Source organism: Halichondria panicea, chromosome 13 (genome assembly GCF_963675165.1).
Source record: "Halichondria panicea chromosome 13, odHalPani1.1, whole genome shotgun sequence".
In the NCBI taxonomy this organism is placed as follows: Eukaryota; Metazoa; Porifera; class Demospongiae; order Suberitida; family Halichondriidae; genus Halichondria; species Halichondria panicea.
The window spans coordinates 57779-77469 of NC_087389.1; the positions used below are offsets into that span (position 1 = coordinate 57779).

Here is a 19691-nt window from a genome sequence, read left to right on the forward strand (position 1 = left end):
CCATGGAATGTGCTAGCTTAATTATAATTATAAAAGTTGTAGTTTGAAAAATTATGGCTACTCGACCACCGCCACGGAGGCTTCTCTCTATGCCGCCTAGTCTAATATTGTATGAGCCTGCCACCCGGTCCCCTACCCTAGCCCTCCACCAGTACCCTCCAAGAGAGGTGGCAATGGAACTGTGTCTAATGGACTCCCAGCTACTCAGGAACATCTCTCCCCAGGAGCTGGAGGATGGGGCCTGGATGAAAGCTGACAAGGTTTGAGCTCATTGCTAGGACTTCCCAGCTAGTTATCCTATACCCTGTTCAGATGACCAGAGCTCCCAATATCATGGCAATGGTGCTTGCATCCAACACACTGGCACAACTAGTACCTACCGAGGTCCTCAAGGAACAAACCATTTCAGCCATGGCACGATGCCTATCAGTATTCATTAAGGTAGCTAATATTGAACACATCAATTCCTTCTAATAATTTTGTTGTCCACACAGATAGCCAGCAAATGTCATCGCCTCAACAACTACAACTCCCTCAAGGCTATTCTGGCTGGACTGCAGTGCACACCACTCTACAGACTCAAGCTCTCCTGGAGGGAAGTACCTACCAAGAGGAAAAGGTGTCACATTTCCCCCATAAACAATAAAGAGTACCATAACAGATTACCATAAACAGTTTAAGAGTAAGTACCTTAAATGACCCTCATTGGTATTGCTTCATTGCCCAATATTCTGCCACTACTATTATGTATACAGGAGGTTTGACTGTTTGTGTAAGCTCATGTCTGAGGAGCGCAACTGGAGAGTGTACAGTCATCAGCTGCAGGAGTTATTGGACACCACTACTCCATGCATCCCCTTCCTGGGTGTGCTGCTCACCACCACTGTTCAATATCACAGCAAATTAGAGGGACGATCTCGCAAAGTGTCGGGTATTGAAGACTACACACTACTAGAGGCTATCACTGTCAGGAGTAGGTATACCTTGTAGTGTGTCAGGAATAGTTGTAGTGTGTGGGGGCTAGTAAAGTACATTGGTTACATTCTGCTGACTGTAGTGTATTGACAATGCATACTAATACTGACCTATGTATATACCCTCCCCTCAGATTGGACACACTCAGTCGCTTGTCGACAGGTGTCAAGAGTCTAGCACCATGGCAGGAGGAGGAGGGTTCCACCACCATATTGGAGACACCAGAAATACAACTGTGTATATTAGGACACAACTCTGAGAGTCCATCATCTAAGGAGGACCCACCCGCCCACACACACAGACAGAGGGCGTGGTCAGAACTGAGCGGACTAGACAGACTACACAATCACAAGAATGAACAAACACAGAGCAGAAGTTGCCAGGATCTCAGAGATGAGACTAATTGGGAAGATCGGGACTGGGAAACAAGAAGTAGCCACAACTCTTTAGACAGCTCAAGTATTTCAACAACGGAGAGCTCCAATGTGGCCACACCCACCTCTGTGTCCCCTACTGTTGCCACACCCCCCACTATTGCCACGCCCACCTCTGCCTCCCCTACCAACACGTCCCCCACTGTACCAATGAGGAAACGATCGACTGAAATTATGGACAGAACTAATCGAAAGTCTCGAATTAAAAGCTCGAAGTTCTCTATTGACATTCCACCGTGTGTGTTGAGGGAGAGACGCAGGCCCTCCACACTCTTAGGTGTCCTCCATGGAGCTAGTACCCCCTCAGGGCTACTCTCCTGCTATCAGATCATGGCCCTGGGGTGTAGTGCAAGCATGCACAGCAAGCCAGAGCTCAGGGATATCATTACTAACTCTCACAGAAACACTGAGGCTGTTAATTACCAGTTATCACATTTGAGAGAACCATAAATAATTAATAATATTCTACAAACAACACACAATGTCAAATTATGATCACGCTCTGCACATAATTATACAAAATATTCAAAAATTTTATTTGTCAAATTGTTTAATTTTCTATGAGTGAGTTGATGAGTTAGTTGCGTTGTCAGGCTCACTGTCGGGGTCACTCTGTGGCTCCGAGGGAGGCTCGCTGAGTGGGCGGGGGTAACGGAAGCCCTACAATGGAGAGGGCGAATACCATATATAGCAATGAGGGGGCGGGGCGTGAATAATACTGATCACGATCACCTGCAAACCTTATTAGAGAAAGCATAAGTCAACCACTAGTGGCAGTGTACACAGTGAGACCATGCACACTATAGGCTCTGTACACTATAGGCTCTGTACACAGTGAGACCATGCATAAGTCAACCACTAGTGGCAGTGTACACAGTGAGACCATGCATAAGTCAACCACTAGTGGCGTGTACACAGTGAGACCATGCATAAGTCAACCACTAGTGGCAGTGTACACAGTGAGACCATGCATAAGTCAACCACTAGTGGCAGTGTACACAGTGAGACCATGCATACTATAGGCTCTGTACACAGTGAGACCATGCATACTATAGGCTCTGTACACAGTGAGACCATGCATACTATAGGCTCTGTACACTAGAGGCTCTGTACACAGTGAGACCATGCATACTATAGGCTCTGTACACAGTGAGACCATGCACACTATAGGCTCTGTACACTATAGGCTCTGTACACAGTGAGACCATGCACACTATAGGCTCTGTACACTAGAGGCTCTGTACACAGTGAGACCATGCACACTAGAGGCTCTGTATACAGTGAGACCATGCACACTATAGGCTCTGTACACAGTGAGACCATGCACACTATAGGCTCTGTACACTATAGGCTCTGTATATACACACTAATGCCATGACAACAGCTTACTGGGCTGGTGGGCGTGTTGGATCCAGAGCCTGAGCGCTTGCGTGCCTGGAAGAACTGAGGATGAGTAGCTTCCAGAGCTTTCTTACGAGCTATTCGGTAGTACTGCCCGAGGGTTTGCCAGTCGAGCAAATCACTCAGCCTCTCTGTTCGGTTACGTTGGATGATCCTCTGACGACGTGTCTGCGTGCAGAACTCGTACATGAACTATGGGGAGAGAGGGATACTGAAACACACTTAAACAACACTATACAAGTACACGTGCCTTTAAGACACCCACACCCACACACACACACACACACACCCACACCCACACCCACACACACATTGACTCACATTGGAGAGTTGTTTGATGGATCCTTCCACATCTTTCATACGTCTGTCAACAATATAGATCCCATAGGTTGAGGGGTCAGCCACGTGCTGAGCAATGAAGCAGCCAAACCCAGACAAGTTGGTAGTCACAGATGGTATGCCCATGACTGTGCACTCGGCTACAGGGATAAGGGGGGGGTCAGTAGGTGGGGGGTCACAAGGCAGGGGGTGATGGCTCACCAGGTGTGTATCCCCAGGGCTCATAGTAAGACGGGAACACTCCAAGGTGGCAGCCTCGCACAAACTCCTCATAATCCATCCTGAACAAAGGGTTAGTGGAGGAGAGGAACTCAGGGTGAAACACCACCTGTATAATAGAGGGAGGCTATTATTAGAGGGTACAGTTATATAGTGTTCTCACGCACTTTGACCCTGTCCTCCTTCTTGTTAAAGAGTTGTACACGTCTGATATGACAGAGTACAGGGTCCGTAGCATCACCCTCCACATTGTGTGTGACAATGGGTGGTAGGTGTGGCCGCTGTGAGGGGGAGAGGATAGGGGGTGTGGTCAACACAGAGCCTGACTAACCTGAGCAGAATAGATACACCTCTTGAGAATAATTGTGTCTTTCTTATCCAGGAGTTTATCTGGATCAGGAAGGCCCCCGCTATTAGGGTATGTGGTTTAAGGTGCTAGTATGGGGTGTGGTTGAGTGGGGGCTAACGTACGTGAGAGCAGACTCAAATATCTTCTTGCCAATCTTTGTCTGAATATCATCCACTGCGTCCCTTAGTTGCTTAGTGATGGCTTGACCTTTGAGAGAGTCCACATTGAAGCTGTTGGTCTTGGTAGGGAAGATGAGGAATGCCACCACTGTCACATCACTGTTACTAGACTTGAGGTAATGGTTCAATCTAGCCAGAGCCTCAATGAACAGGTCAGCTCCCTTGTTAGAGAACTCATATCTGAAGGAAGGTGTGACAAGTGGTAGGCAGGCACACATTCTCACCTCCCAGCTATGAAGAAATAGAGCGTCTTGTCCAAATCAAAATCATAGTGTCTGCAAAGAGGGGCGGCCGTTAAGTGTGTGTGTATGTGTGGGTGTGTGTGTGCGCTCACCCGTAGAAATGCCCCCTGACAAAGTCGTGAAGTTTCTCTTTGGATTTGGCGTGGAGATTCTGAAACTCGTGCATGGCACTGAACTTGACAACGTTGAGACCGTTGGGCAGTATCAGATCTGCCAGAGGGAGAGAAGGTACTTGCATTTGAGCACACCATTGGAAAGCTATTGATTAGTTTTGAAATTGGACAATCTGATAGCAAATTACGAGCTTTGAAAGATAGCTACCAAAATAGCTCAATATTAGAAAATAACTCTGGGCTAATTAGCTGACCACCCACACCCACCACACCCACACCCACACCCACACACACACACACACACACACACACAAAGTGGGTCATACCTGGTTTCCTCTTGAGTAGGTGTTCTGCCTCATCAGCAGTCACCTGAGACACAGTGGTGAAGATATGTGCTGTGTGTGCAGCAGCTCTCTCTATACAGTAGCGGTGATAGATCTGACGATCTCCTGCCTCTTTGTCTACATCAAACTAAGGGGGGGTATGACAAGGTGAATCTATGTGGGGGGGTATGACAATATGAATCTATGTGGGGGGTCTTACAGTGGCAAGATTGTTGTAGAAGTCGACACTGCCTGCACAGAGGTAGCGTCCCAAGAGGGTGGCATGCGTTGTAAAGATGGTGGACACGGGCAGTTTCTTGAGACGACAGAGGAGCAGTCCAACCCCACTCAACCACTCATGGAAGTGAGTCACTACCATTGGAGGGGGGCCTGGCAGTCGTGACACAAACTATGAGGGAGGGAGAGGGCTTATTGCTGTATTGAATACTGGGGCCCTTATAATCAGTACTCTTTCAGCTGCCATAACTTGTATTCTGTGGATCCAATGTCAAATTTTTTAGGATTTCCTGAAAGCTTAGAAAAAAATAGTTCAAATGGTGTCATCAAAAGTTATATTTGAGAGATACCAATTTGGTGATACCATGAATAATAGCCCATGGTCCAAGGCCGAAAAATGACAAATTAGGGCCCCAATAAAATTTTGGATTGAAACACATCATTTGAAAACTAAGCTTTCAGAAAATCTTGACATTGGATCAACGGTACTAAAGTTAATGGCTGTTGAAAGATGTTAATTCACTCGTTTGATCAATGGTTTGAGTACTCTTTCAGCTGCCATAACTTGAATTCTGTGGATCCAATGTATGATTTTCTGAAAGCTTAGAAAAAAGAGTTTAAATGGTGTCATTAAAAATCATATTTGAGAGATACCAATTTGGCGATACCATGAATTAGCCCATGGTCCAAGGCCGAAAAATGACAAATTTGGGCCCGGACGAAATTTTAGATTGCAACACATCATTTGAAAGGTCTCTTTCTAAGCTTTCAGAAAATTATAAAATTTTTGACATTGGATCAACGATACTCAAGTTTAAGGCTGTTGAAAGATGTTCAACTACACTCCGTTCATTCAATGGTTTAGGGATTCTTTCGGATGCCATAACTTGAATTCCGTGGATCCAATGTCAAATTTTTTATGAAAGCTTAGAAAAAAATAGTTCAAATGGTGTCATCAAAAGTAATATTTGAGAGATACCAATTTGGCGATACAGTAGAACCTCGATTATCCGGCCCTCGATTATCCGGAACCTCGATTATCCGGCTCGACTTTTTTTAATTTTATCAGATTACATAATTCATAAAATGGGCGTGTCCCTAAAATGCGCATGCGCGTTGCAGTTGTTACCATGGAGACATGCCTGCTTTTCTTTTGCGCATGCGCAGACAACCATGTGACACTGCTGTTCATCAATAAAGTGGGTGGATCAAGGCGTGGTTTATCTATTCGATTATCCGGCATATTCACTTATCCGGCCTGCTTCTGGAACCAAGGTGTCTGGATAATCGAGGTTCTACTGTACCATGAATAATAGCCCATGGTCCAAGGCCGAAAAATGACAAATTTGGGCCCGGACGAAATTTTGGATTGCAACACATCATTTGAAAGGTCTCTTTCAGAAAATTATAAAATTTTTGACATTGGATCAACGATACTCAAGTTAAGGCTGTTGAAAGATGTTCAACTACACTCCGTTCATTCAATGGTTTAGGGATTCTTTCGGCTGCCATAACTTGAATTCCGTGGATCCAATGTCAAATTTTTTAGGATTTTCTGAAAGCTTTGAAAAAAATAGTTCAAATGGTGTCATCAAAAGTAATATTTGAGAGATACCAATTTGGCGATACCATGGTCCAAGGCCGAAAAATGACAAATTTGGGCCCGGACGAAATTTTGGATTGCAACACATCATTTGAAAGGTCTCTTTCTAAGCTTTCAGAAAATTATAAAATTTTTAACATTGGATTAACGATACTCAAGTTAAGGCTGTTGAAAGATGTTCAACTACACTCCGTTCATTCAATGGTTTAGGGATTCTTTCGGCTGCCATAACTTGAATTCCGTGGATCCAATGTCAAATTTTTTAGAATTTTCTGAAAGCTTAGAAAAAAATAGTTCAAATGGTGTCATCAAAAGTAATATTTGAGAGATACCTATTTGGCGATACCATGGATAATAGCCCATGGTCCAAGGCCGAAAAATGACAAATTTGGGCCCGGACGAAATTTTGGATTGCAACACATCATTTGAAAGGTCTCTTTCTAAGCTTAATGGGTCATTGCTATATAGAGTACCTCCTTGAGGAACCAGTAGGTGAGGAAACCAAACATGATGGCATCTCTGGACTCTTGGTCACTGTCTGGGACACCAAGATGAGAGAGCTCCCACAGTTCCTTACGCCATGTGTCCTGTCGTGATAATGCTGAGCCAAGGTCAAACAAGATCACCTGCACACAATAGCACCACTCAGTGAGCACATGCCATCATTGTGTATACACTGAGGCCTAGTTTGGTAGTATTCAGACAATGTAACGTACTTTCGGGTAGCCATCAATGAGCCAGCGTCCAAACACAACCTACAGAAACAGAACCAGTGTATACATCAACACAGGCCACAGTACATGCTCACCTTGATGCCTTCTTGACGGAGTACCTCGATGGACTCCTGAAGTACTGACAGCTCGGGTTCCATCACCTCAACCTCCAGCCTCACAGTGGCCTCATTGTATTTACCCAACATGCAATACTGGTCCCCCAGTTCAGCCGTGGTTACTCCAGCCTTGCTACGAAGCACAGTGTAGATACCTCCAACTATACGCACAGCATAATCTGAGACTGAACTGCAGTGCAGTGTACACACACGTACCTTTGTTGGCCACTTCCCAGGCAATCTCAAAGTTGAACCTGAATGGCTCTGCCACCTCTCCAATGGTGAGCTCTGAGGAGGACATCACTACAACTACCAGTTTAGATACCTCTAACAGCAATTGGAGTTACAGTAGATATATACAGTCCACTAGTATAGTATAGTCCAGTGGTGACCCTTTACACTGCTAATTACAGCATGCTGCTTACATGCCCCGCCCACAACATTAACATACAGTGGGCAGCTCCCAACACAATAATCCGTGGCTTTACCTCGAGGTTAACACAAGCGATTGGAGTGTGTGACGTCACGCATACCGTATTGTCTTGGAATTCTTACAACTTTATTTTTATTATTCATTATTATATTCAGTCATTGTACAGTCTCGTGGTTGTCATGGAGACAAGTAGCTACCAGTCGCTGGTCCCAAACCGCTCCACCAACTTATCTTGATCACTCAAGTCTTTCTGCACCTTCTTACGCATGTAGAATATCGGACAATCCCGACTATAATCGTGTGTGTGTGAATAGAATACGATAGGAATGATCACGCACACACACACACCACACATATCACACACATATCACACATCACACACACCTTGTACACAGCACATCTTCGTGGAGACTTCCTTGACAACGTTGACACTGGGTCCAGAGACGAGAGAATCGCTCCTCCAGGGTTGCTAGGTAACCTACCTCTGTCTGGTAGATCTCAGACTCCTTGTTCTGACAGTTAGGGCACACAGCAGAGTCTGTGTGGGGGCGGAGATAAAGAGTGTGTGGGGTGGGATAGAGTGGGGGTGGGGGTGGGATAGAGTGTGTGGGGGCGGGGATAAAGAGTGTGTGGGGGTGGGATAGAGTGTGTGGGGGCGGGGATAAAGTGTGTGTGGGGGTGGGGATAAAGTGTGTGTGGGGGCGGGGATCTACTACCTTGGTTCTGGAGCACAGCTCTGCAGCCGAGGCAAGTGTTCTTCTTAGTAATGAACTTGGCCATCAGACCAGAGCCCCCGGAGGATGACACCATTGTCTTGCAGCGAGTGTGGCTACCGTCTGTGGTGTGTGTGTGTGGATGTATAATTATATGTACATTAAAAAAAAATGTGGGCTGGAAATCAATAGCTGAGCACAATCAAGCAGCTAACAGGCCTGATTTAGAAGCTTTTGATTCAGTGTGTCTAGGAAACTAGCATTGCATTGCAGAATGCGCACGCACGCACACACACACACACACACACACACACACACACACACACTTACGCAGCAGCTCACTCTTGGCTTTACTGTCACCGAGGATGGGCTCGAATATTCTAAGTAGAGGCTTTGCTAGTTGGTTCTCCAGATAATAAGATGTGTCTATGGGAACGTTGTGCTCTAGTACATGTATAGGGTCCTCTGACTTCATGTATGCAGCGGCACCCTTAGTGCTGGCGATGATGACATACGGTACTCTGTCCCCGAGGTTAGGGGCCGAGCCTGGATCACGCTTACGCATCCTGTGTGTGGGTGGATACACAAACACACACTTGCATGTACGAGGAGGGGTTGGCCATTACTAAGAAACAGCTCTAAGAATTGAAATGTTAACTGCTAACAATTATGTACATTGTAAGCAAGCCATACAATGATGGACTGACCGACCTCTGTGCTAGCTCCACACAATGATGGACTGACCCACCTCTGTGCTAGCTCCACACAATGATGGACTGACCCACCTCTGTGCTAGCTAGCTCCACACAATGATGGACTGACCCACCTTGTGCTAGCTCCACACAATGATGGACTGACCCACCTCTGTGCTAGCTCCACACAATGATGGACTGACCCACCTCTGTGCTAGCTCCACACAATGATGGGCTGACCCACCTCTGTGCTAGCTCCACACAATGATGGACTGACCCACCTCTGTGCTAGTTCCACGTGTGCCAGTCTGTTCCCAGCCCCTGAAGTGTACTCTTTGCTAGTTTTTGTGAGCTCTTTGGTGATGACCAGCTGAGAGATGTCTATCCTGTTACGCAACAGATCTGCTATGGTCTGTTGGGCATATGCCAGGGCACCTTGTGGGGACCTGTGTGTGGGGTGAGTGGGCGGGGTGTGACATATGTGAGGGATGAGTGTGATGTACCTGTCAATGAGTATCTTATGTAGACAAGTGTTGATGACGTTAGCTACAAGGGGACAGTTGTCACGGCGAACCTACGAGGAGACGGGGGTCATGACACAACATAATAATAATGTACCGTATAATTTTGTGAGGCAAAAATTCGTTATTTTCAATGCAGATAAATATTAAAATCACCGCTGTTCAAGTTCAACGAATTTTACCCCATGAAAATTACCAGCTATAGTGAGTGATTGTGACTAACAGTTTCTATTCCCTTGCAGTCCATCTTGTCGTAGGTATCAGGGTTAGTGAAGAAGAGACCAGCATACCTCTTCTTGTTGATGAGGAGATAAGGGAAGTACACCTGAACACAGGAGAGGGCAGTCTAGTGTATAATTAATTATACTAGCACTGTTACGCTGTTTGTCTGATGAGTATGCCCTTTCTGAATCTCTATTGTACAATAGTAACATGGACGTTGTACCTTCTCAAACTCTAGCTTGATGGGATGAGGGAACTGAGCTGATATGTAGCTAGCTGCTTCCTTGCCGAGACGCATGCTCTCTCCCACTGTGTCCACTCCAAACCTCACCATGACAGAGTCAGTGTCTCCATAGATCACCTTGGTGTCGTGAGCGTAACCATTGGCAACACAGTACTTGTCCTCCACCAGTTGACTGGAACATTCGATCATCTGACGTCCGAATGATGTCACGCTCTGTGGGGGGTATTAATGAAGCAAGACCCCCCAGGACATGACCTCACCTGGGATATCTCTATACAAGGCAGCCTCCCCACGGTGGCCCCTGTAAACCCATACACTGAGTTAGCACTGAGCTTGAGGGCCAACTGGCGCCCATCCAGCACCTGCATCATGTGAGGCAAGGACAGTATGTCATAGCAGGGATAACAAGTTAATAGCTAAAATACACAAATGCACTATCGATCAGTACACACTTTTCTCCTGAAGGGGTCAGTCTCACTCTTGAGCTCAGCCTTGGCCCTGCAAACACACACAGTGAGAGTATATCCACACACACACACACTGAGAGGTGGACTCACTTCTTTCTAGCAGAGAGCAGTCCCTCGAGAATGACTGGCAGGAGGCCTTTAGTTACACTTGCCTTCACAAAGTAGTTACCAGAGGGAGTCTTGATGAACTGGTCTGGAGCAAGTCTGTAGGAAACGTACATAAAGTGCTTCTCAAGCTGAGCAGATGAATACCGTATAGCGGGTATATTTCGAGGATAAATATTCGCGGTTTTCGCTGATTAATAATATTATACCGCAAACATTTATACCCACGAATTTAATATAGCATGCTGCTATTCCGCCAAAATTAATTCGCAAAAACGGTTTTTAACGGTCTTTCCGCTAACATTAATTTTATACCCTCGAAATACCCATGCACTATAGGGCAGTGAGTGAGTGTGCTTACTGAGCTCTGTCTGCTGGGCTGAGGAGCAGCGTGGTGTAGCACAGGTTGTGAGCCTGCATGATGGACGGGTACAGGGACGAAAAGTCCAGCGTTGCTATGGGAACATCGTAGTAACTGGAGGAACAAGATAACAATATTAGCAGTGTATTCTCAGGCTCTATGACGGTGGCCCCAGTGTATTCTATATAGCTCACCCCTTCTCAGGCTCTATGACGGTGGCCCCAGTGTATTCTATATAGTTCACCCCTTCTCAGGCTCTATGACGGTGGCCCCAGTGTATTCTATATAGCTCACCCCTTCTCAGGCTCTATGACAGTGGCCCCAGTGTACTCTTCTCCTTGCTCTGGCTTGTGTACTGGCATCAACAAGTCATGCTCTCTAGCCTGTGGGTGTGGTCCATACCTGTTCCCATGGTAACAAAACCACACCCACCTCTCGGAGAAGCTGTGATACGACTTTGATTTGTTGTCCCCTGGAGAGGAGGTAGCTGAGAGGCACCCCAGTCACACGCGCCATCTCCATGTAGTTGATGAGGCACATGAGCTTATCCAATAACCTCAGAGGAAGAATAGCATCTTTCATACAGTACACTGCCAGCCTCCGCCGTGTCTGCTCATTGCCACACTGCAGAGAATGGCTAGCGTACATATACAAATACATAGCTCTGAAATGAAACCACGTACGGTACATACGATGATCATTCACAACAAGTAGGGGTACGGCAGTTGAATACATAGACAGCTACAGCTACTGCATAAGATAGCTAGCTGTACTGATGCTGACACTGGTACCTGGAGATCAGCTATGATGGTGTGAGGAACATCTTCCTTTTGCTCCTGGAGGAAGTGGTAGCTGACAGAGTTGAGAGTGTAGGATCGCAGCTTTGTGTCCCGCATGAGAATCTGTGTGTATGTGTGTGCTCGTTACTATGACGCTAACTTTACATAAAGAGCTATTCTGCAACCTTGCATCTAAGCACACCATTGGAAAGGTCATCCTGAGAGCTACAAATACATCAATTCGTTTTGAAATTGGACAATCTGAACACAAGTTACACATAGCTACCAAATCAGCTGAATTTCTGAAAAAAGCGCAAGGCTATTGACCTAGCGCTAGCATCTTTGAATGGACATAACTTTAGTTCCAGGAATACGCTCAGATGGTGTATTGAACTGACCTGCAGCATATCGAACTGTATCCGTCCTTCTATGGCAATGACCTTATTGACCCTCTTCCCGTAAGCCTTGGATTCAAATGTGGAGTCCTTCATCGTAGTTACACTGTTCCATACTCGCCCAAGGTAGGGGAACAATGAAACCTGTGTGTGTGGGGGGGTACACTGGCGGGGGGGCTATGAGTGTGTGGGGTACACTGGCGGGGGGCTATGTGTGTGGGGGGTACACTGGCAGGGGGCTATGTGTGTGGGGGGTACACTGGCGGGGGGGCTATGAGTGTGTGGGGGGTACACTGGCGGGGGGGCTATGTGTGGGGAGGCTAACTTACTTTAAGAGCCTTGGCTCTGTTGAGAAGGTAGGGGAGGTCAAAATTCACAATATTGTAGCCAGTGATTACATCAGGATCCACTTCCTGTACAAAGTTACTCCACTCCTGTGTGTGTGGGCGTGTGTGTGTGTGGGCGTGTGTGTGGGCAATAAGATAGTGTGCAGCACACATACCTTGAGCATCCTTCCTTCGTGCTTTTTGTCAAAGGATATGACATCACTACCCACGATGGAGGCACAGCTATCCAGAGTGAACACATTCCTGATGAAGGGGTCTTTCTCCCCCTGACTGACCACCATGTTGGCTATCTGGATCACAGGATCTCTCTCTGCCTCAGGAAATATCCCCTTCCGTCCCTGGCACTCAATATCAAAGCTCAGAATGCGCAGAGGAGCTATTTTCTGCCAGTCCCCCTCAGCAGGATGGCTGGTGAAGGCCTCCCATGAAATATCTAGTTCAATCTGCGCCTTGGTGGCTGGTAGTGGGTGGGTGGAGCCTGTCGCTGTGAAGCCAGTGTTGGGGCACACAGAGGTGGTATCACTGGAGAGGGGGGAGGGACTCCGCAGCTTGTACTCACCTGAGAGATATGGAGGGATAACATTTGTAATGTAAAGATGTGCTTAGTGGTACCACATAATGTAAAGATGTGCTTAGTGGTACCACATAATCAATTTAACACACTTGCAGTCGCTAAGTTTCGTTTAATGATAGTAGTCTCAGAACATACACTCATCATGGGGGGGGGGCACACACACTCACCATGCAGGGGGGCACACACACTCACCAGGGGGGCACTCTATCCAGTTGCATCCCACCACACTCGTGTCTACCATAAACCGTACCTCAAACTCGACATTGCTCTCATATGACTGACCCTCCAGAGACCCATAGGGAGGGACCAGCCTCGTACTCAACACACGACGTGTAGCAGCGACCAATCGAGGGAGAGCTACCGTTATCTTGAGGAACGGGAATTTTTTGTTGAAGTAAAATCCATACATTGAGCACTTGTTGTTACATATCTCCACCGCTAGAACAGCTTGCTGCACTCCCTCCTTGTTGGAACGCATGTCGTCTAGCACGGCTCTATTCAGGTTGGCTCTAAATGCTGAACAATGTTCCTCAAGGAAACCATTCTCCCCCACTGGCACTGGCACGTAGAAGTATGGATGAAAGCCGTGAATGTGTGCGCACACACTATTACCCTCCATAGTCACACCGAACATCCTGAGCACTGGTACAGGTCCGGACATGGCTCCGGGCATACCCGCCATGGCACTGCCAACATAGTGGTCTATATCAATCTGCTGGAAGATGAGAGGATGGGTGGAGGGGTCGATGGTTGGAGGGGGTGGTCTGGCCCACTTGTCCCTCTGCTGTGTGCCCCCCTGGAGGCTGCTTGAGGGGGCAGCAGGGGGGTGGCTGTCCACTGGTACATGTACTGGTGCAGGTGGGGGGTCCATGGACTCCAGCAAGGCTAGCTCCTCCTCAAAGGTCGAGGGAGGGAAAGAGAAGTCTTCATTCTTGGATTTCTTTGAAGAAGGACCTTGACTGCTGTCAGGATTGCTGCGTTTAGGCTTTGACATAGTTAGCTTTTCTACAGAGCTAGAGGCCATGTGGTCAGCTCCTCCCACTTCTTATCAATCCGGTATATTAGAGAAAAATCGTCATAATTGTTTATTTATAGATTCATACTACCACCCACAAGTTAACACAATCAATAATTACATTGTCTACATGTATTTTGCACACAAATTTAACGGAGTACAGCTAAAGTACAGCTAAAGTATTAACATTCAATGCAAAACAATTTTACCAATACCAATACGTAGACAATTGTCTTTCAAAAACTTTGAATAAAGTTCACTGTGAGCGATGAACTTTCCCTTACCCCAAGGCCTTCCTTGTCGTCCCTCCTCTAGTATCCGTCCAGCTGTTACCTCGGGAGTGCTGTCATGATACTTGATCATCTCCTCATAATGGCTCTCCTCATCATCTTGGTTCTCTAGTCGAATCGTTATGGAGGCTCTGAAAGGCCACTTGAGGTGTTCATCAAACTCCCCCTTGAGCAGACTGAGGAAGACAGACATGTGGGTACCTTTGCCAGTACCATTGCCATACACATCAACACACAGGAGCATCTTGTAGCCTTGAGGATGCGTGAAGAAGGCAGCTGGATTCCAACCCATGTCCTTACGTTTGAGGCGTCCTTCGAAATCATCCAGAGTGAAGATGATCGGTGCTATGGCAGAGTGTTCTTGGAGGGCCTGGATAGCTCTCTTGTTTCGGTCTTGCTTGTTCCTGAAGCGGCTCAAATCATGTTGAAGCGTCTCAATCGTTCTTGACTGTTTTTCCACAATTTCCTTCAATTCTTGATTTTCCTCCTTCAATGTGGTCATGTCAGTTGAGAATTCATCGAGTGTCTTCTGTTGGTGGATAGCCACACTCTTGGCATGTTGAGGGAAGTCATCTCTTAAGTGATTATCAATGTCAGCAGAAGTCAATTCTACTTCGCAACCAGCATAGGCAAATGGACATTTCAATATAGCATTCGGACACTCATTCTCCAGATGCTGCTGTAGATCACGATTCTCTGGGTAAACCCCACACTTATTAGGACAGGGATTTGGTCGTCGTGGACATACTTTCCAGTGGTTAACAGACACATCATGACAGGTGGACTGGTAGGAGCTGCAGTACTCACACATGTATGGACGAAAGAGACACTTTGTTTCGTGGTTGGTGATGTCTTTCCTGATGAAGAACTCCTCGCAGTGAGCACACTTGACCTCTTGGAATTCACAGCCATTTTGTCGAATATCGAGGGTTGGATTCTCATTGAGATGCTTCTCTATACCACCTAGTTCACCAATCCAGGGGCAACCTTTAGCTTGATGCTTGCACTTCACTTTGTAGCTGATTAACGATCGTTTTAGCCTCTTGTCAGGAAATATGTTGAAATCGGCCTCCTTGCATAATGGACAGGGCACTCCATTATTCTTCACCCTCGAGATGCAGCTCTTACAGAAGTTAGATCCACAGCAAGTAGCTTGATGAGGCTCACACAGTACTTGTAGGCATATAGGGCATTGATACTGTAGCTCAGTGGGCGGATTAACAATCTCTACTTCAAAGCCACCCTCAAGAGGTACTCTTGGCGGAGCAGATTCTAATGGATCTTCTTCGAGCACCTTTTCTTTTTGCTTGGCAGAGCTAGAGGGCTTGATGTCTTCAGTACACTGCGCCATCTTGTTAGGTAAGGGTCGATGAACAACATTCAGGCTTTGCCCTCATTTGGTGCGCATGCGCACAAAACTTGATTATTCTTTATGGCAGTGTGATTTTCCTGCAGCAGTAATTGTTGTCTCTGTATCTTGAATATGTCTGGTGTTCTTGGTGGAGATGGTGGTACTGATCCTCAGAAGCTGGAGGGCAGGAAAGATGAAGAATCTAAGCCAAGAGAGTTCTTCTGGGACAGTGTTTCTCTATATGTTGTCGGAGTGATAGTTGCTATTGCTGCAATCGATGTTGTCACTGAGTTTATTCGTGGGAGTGCTGTGTCTTGCTTTTCTCCACCAAGCCAGACAGTAACTGAAGCACAGGAGAGCTATATTAACAATTTTTGCTCTGCTAGTTTGCCGTTGACCGAGTATTTTCCAGTGTTCATAGTAGTTCACGCTATTCTTATTGCAATACCTCATTACCTGTGGTTGAATCACTATGGCGGAAACTTTGAGTTCTTCTTTGTTCAAGTCAAGGAAATGGATCGCACTAGAGATGAGAAGACGGGTGACTACTCAGACAAGAATCGAATCATTATACAGCAGCTCACTCAAGCTTTCACTACATACCAGCAGAACTGGATGTTTGTGGTCTACGTACTCAAGCTTATACTACAGCTCCTTTTAACTGTTGCCGGATTTTTGGCTGCAATAATTGCTTTTACAGACTTCAACGAAACATTCATGTGTCCGAGAAATGCAAACAGCACAGCTGATCCCTTCTGGCCATTTGAGACTCAGGTGGTCTGTGTGTTCACTTCATTGCGACTATTCTCAGCTATTCGTCTAGCTGATTTGATCCTCTTAGCAATTCTCATCATGTCGTTTATCTGGTCTCTCATCTGGTGTGCTAGTACTCATCCCACAGAGCTCTCCTCTGATGAAGCTGCACTCTTCTGTTTTCATTCCTCAATGGCTCCAGAACATTACGTACCCAAGTTCCCAATAAAAGGATGCTTGTATCCTGTCAAAAGATGCATGCAAAGTATCTTCTCCTCGGCTTCAATGATCGGCCGTGGTCCAATGATTAAGACCAACCTTGATTTCTTGGTGTTAAAATTATTTAGGACTGATAGTGGATTGGGATTTGTGTTTAGGGAGATGCAAATTCTGGAGAAGATACGTCACCATAACGAGGATGATCAGCGAAGGACGAACCTCCACAAGAGACAACAACAAGCAAAGACACTCGGAGATGGAGGTATACAGCATTTGTGTGGGTGGCTGAGCCATTTAATATGGTACTGCATGTACACAGAGATTATCTGGTTCTGGCATAGCAAAATGCTTTCTTGCCAACAATGTCATACATCTCTCACTTTTGCTCATTACTACTCATTTGTATGTGCCTACTCAGATTTGATCCGCCCAACCGAAGTGAAAGGATTCAAAGAGGACCTAAAATGGAGATTCACAAAAGTTGCAGGAGAAAAAGGAATGTTTGACAAGAATTTTGACCGCCTACTCTCATCAGAAACACTGGTAATATTGTAACTGTACATGTTACAATGTCATGTTTCTAAAATTGTCATTTTCAGGTCCTTCCTGACTCTCTAAGAGGATGCATTGTTGGCCTGTCAGCTCTGGCCCCAAATCATGACCTAGCTCTGCTGATCAACTTTGGCTCTGTCTCTCTGGGTATACCAAGTGCGTTGTCACGGATCTTCAATAAGGTGTGCATGTGCATTGATGCACTACAAAGGCAGCATTGTGCCAGTACAGCATAGTGATGGTAATGTTAGACAGTTGACTGTTATTACAATCGTGTGAACAAGACAGTGGGAGTTCTACATTCTCTACGTTTGGCACACCTTGTATTGCCAATTTGATACGTCAAGTCAATGCATTATTCCATTGCTACTTGGTTACCATTGTAGCACTGTACATGCACGTAGGTGGGGGTGGTGAACTTTAACCCATACTTCAAGCAGCCAGAGTTGACTGGCCCACCATTTGAGAGCAAGGCGTATGCTTCTGACATTGTGGAGGTCAAATATCCCGAGAATGTGCTGTCTTCAGAGATTGAAAAATCCAGCGATGTAAGATTTGACTAGATTTTTTGCACAGTAGCTAAGTTGTTTATTAACGACTACATATTTTTTGCATGCATACAGTTTCCAAAAGGTCTTGAGGGTATCTGGGGCATTAGTAACGACACAGCTGACCTCATTATAGTGGCTCCAGTGGACAACGAGTTACACATCTCTACAAGTTAGTGCAATTATCTGTATGAAGATGAAACGATTGTACTAGCGTAATTCTTTTACCAAAACAGTTTCATTGTTTCTGGCCAAGATAGCCAAGATCCCCCAGCCCCCACGATCAAGGTTTAGTCAGGGATGCTTACTGGTTACAATCCATCCGAGGGAAGTGGCAGCCATGCAGACTGGAAGACAATTCCACACCTACACACCACCAAGGAAATAGTAAGCCCTAACCCAGCATGCACAATTGATTTTTGTGATTGCAATGTTAAATATTTTCCACTTATATAGTTTTGAGCCATATCCTCAGAAGGTCCACCTGGATGAAATGGCTGGAAACCTTGAGTGGCCGCCTCGAGCCCCGCCCACTGAACCTGAGGAGACCACTACATCCTCCATGCTTGATCTCAGAGTACTCTGTGGAGACTCTCACAGCACGTTCACCTTTAGCCTGTATCGCTACCCCCCAGGCTATGCCCCCCAGACATCATCCCCTCAGGGGAGCAGAGGAGCGTACACCGCTGTCAGTTTCCATAGCGACAGAGAGGTGGGCATGAGCTCATCTGGACAGGGACCACAAGATCGCACTAAGGTCAACTACACAGAAATCAATGTGCCTCAAAATGTGTAGTGAAACTTTATATATAGTAAGTCAACTTTATATTATAGTAACAATTATTGAACATCAATTGTTCTTGTACAAATTAAAATTATATTCACAGTAGCATGTATATTTGATTCAATTGTAATTGTTCAGTTATTATTATCAAGTCCGGACACGTTCTAGTTGAATAATGTCAAGTCCAGACAGGTTCTAGTGGAATAGTGTCAGCCTTGCTCTTGGGCCATGGGTTCATACTGTGAATGGGGCATTGTACTGGGTCCTCATCCTCATCATAGCCTGTAGCACAGGATTCACAGAATCCAGCATGCTCCTTGATCTTCTCTTCAATGTGACATCTGTAGCGATTGCCGTGCCAAATCTCAACATTTTCTTTTCCACAACACATACAAGTCTGCAGAGCAAACAAAACACATCATTTACACGGTTGCAATTGACATTTCCTTACCCCTGTTTTCTGTGTTCTGCCCCCAGTCTTATTCTTGGATGCTGTAGGGTTGTCTGCCTGAGGCCCCCCTCCAGTCTCTAGCCTGTTGTGAGTGAAGCCATCCCAGTGGAATATCTCTTTGTTCTCAAATGGTGAACCAACAGAGCTACAAGCATCCTGTCAGTAAATACAAGTACACACTGGCTCCAATAATAATCAAAGTAAATATTGTGTGTGTACTATTAGCTATTGGTTTCCAGTGCTGAACCTGTTTCCCCGATATTGAACGCCTAATCAGAATGTGATTTTCCCACTATTCGTACGAAGTATTCACCTTAAAATTGTTCAGTTCTTGCTCACTGTCATCGCTATGGAGGTTCACATCTGGGTCGTACGTCTGGGTAGTGGGTATGTGGTATGGTCATGTATGTACGTGCGTGTAGTGGGTATGTGGTATGGTCATGTACGTACGTGTGTATAGTTGCGTGAGGCCTATAAATTGTCTGGATAGCGACAAGAAAATGCTTAATTTATACCAGTACATGCAGTAACAGGAATTACCTCATCCTTACACTCCATAGCTCCAGCTTGCTTTGAAGGAGGAGTAGCTTGCAATAATATAGTGTGGAACAGTCGAGGGCGGCGACACATAC

At 45.9% G+C, this 19691-nt stretch overlaps 6 protein-coding genes across 6 annotated transcripts; 2 read left to right on the top strand and 4 right to left on the bottom strand.

Annotated features, from left to right (window-relative positions):
- Positions 1 to 4: 4 nt before the first annotated feature.
- LOC135346242 (ras guanine nucleotide exchange factor Q-like) lies at positions 5 to 1973 on the top strand. Its single transcript, XM_064543806.1, has 5 exons — positions 5 to 260; positions 313 to 441; positions 495 to 619; positions 756 to 977; positions 1109 to 1973. Exons 1-5 carry the CDS (start codon positions 54 to 56, stop codon positions 1857 to 1859), a joined length of 1434 nt encoding a protein of 477 aa, XP_064399876.1. The 5' UTR covers positions 5 to 53; the 3' UTR covers positions 1860 to 1973.
- Positions 1844 to 7679, bottom strand: LOC135346237 (glycogen [starch] synthase, muscle-like). The gene is made up of 15 exons (XM_064543799.1): positions 7460 to 7679; positions 7223 to 7404; positions 7131 to 7169; positions 6888 to 7040; positions 4795 to 4983; positions 4578 to 4722; positions 4231 to 4348; positions 4121 to 4171; positions 3840 to 4076; positions 3700 to 3778; positions 3536 to 3649; positions 3351 to 3477; positions 3132 to 3289; positions 2799 to 3002; positions 1844 to 2069 (listed from the first exon to the last, which is right to left on the bottom strand). The coding sequence occupies exons 1-15, from the start codon at positions 7542 to 7544 to the stop codon at positions 1968 to 1970; spliced, it is 1983 nt and encodes a 660-aa protein (XP_064399869.1). The 5' UTR covers positions 7545 to 7679; the 3' UTR covers positions 1844 to 1967.
- A 112-nt stretch (positions 7680 to 7791) lies between these two features.
- Positions 7792 to 14143, bottom strand: LOC135346233 (DNA polymerase delta catalytic subunit-like). Its single transcript, XM_064543796.1, has 19 exons — positions 13289 to 14143; positions 12678 to 13081; positions 12505 to 12609; positions 12179 to 12319; positions 11793 to 11903; positions 11434 to 11625; positions 11296 to 11384; positions 11002 to 11115; positions 10626 to 10739; positions 10521 to 10566; positions 10329 to 10430; positions 10048 to 10281; positions 9826 to 9927; positions 9585 to 9655; positions 9363 to 9527; positions 8720 to 8955; positions 8393 to 8512; positions 8061 to 8214; positions 7792 to 7966 (listed from the first exon to the last, which is right to left on the bottom strand). The coding sequence occupies exons 1-19, from the start codon at positions 14118 to 14120 to the stop codon at positions 7870 to 7872; spliced, it is 3429 nt and encodes a 1142-aa protein (XP_064399866.1). The 5' UTR covers positions 14121 to 14143; the 3' UTR covers positions 7792 to 7869.
- A 73-nt stretch (positions 14144 to 14216) lies between these two features.
- Positions 14217 to 15774, bottom strand: LOC135346241 (TNF receptor-associated factor 5-like). Its single transcript, XM_064543805.1, has one exon. The coding sequence runs from the start codon at positions 15750 to 15752 to the stop codon at positions 14301 to 14303; it is 1452 nt and encodes a 483-aa protein (XP_064399875.1). The 5' UTR covers positions 15753 to 15774; the 3' UTR covers positions 14217 to 14300.
- A 61-nt stretch (positions 15775 to 15835) lies between these two features.
- Positions 15836 to 18759, top strand: LOC135346254 (uncharacterized). The gene is made up of 7 exons (XM_064543817.1): positions 15836 to 16986; positions 17143 to 17267; positions 17324 to 17458; positions 17681 to 17824; positions 17900 to 17996; positions 18061 to 18211; positions 18281 to 18759. Exons 1-7 carry the CDS (start codon positions 15885 to 15887, stop codon positions 18618 to 18620), a joined length of 2094 nt encoding a protein of 697 aa, XP_064399887.1. The 5' UTR covers positions 15836 to 15884; the 3' UTR covers positions 18621 to 18759.
- Positions 18637 to 19689, bottom strand: LOC135346258 (uncharacterized). Its single transcript, XM_064543823.1, has 4 exons — positions 19600 to 19689; positions 19373 to 19435; positions 19060 to 19215; positions 18637 to 19005 (listed from the first exon to the last, which is right to left on the bottom strand). The coding sequence occupies exons 1-4, from the start codon at positions 19687 to 19689 to the stop codon at positions 18787 to 18789; spliced, it is 528 nt and encodes a 175-aa protein (XP_064399893.1). The 3' UTR covers positions 18637 to 18786.
- Between the last annotated feature and the right edge of the window lie 2 nt (positions 19690 to 19691).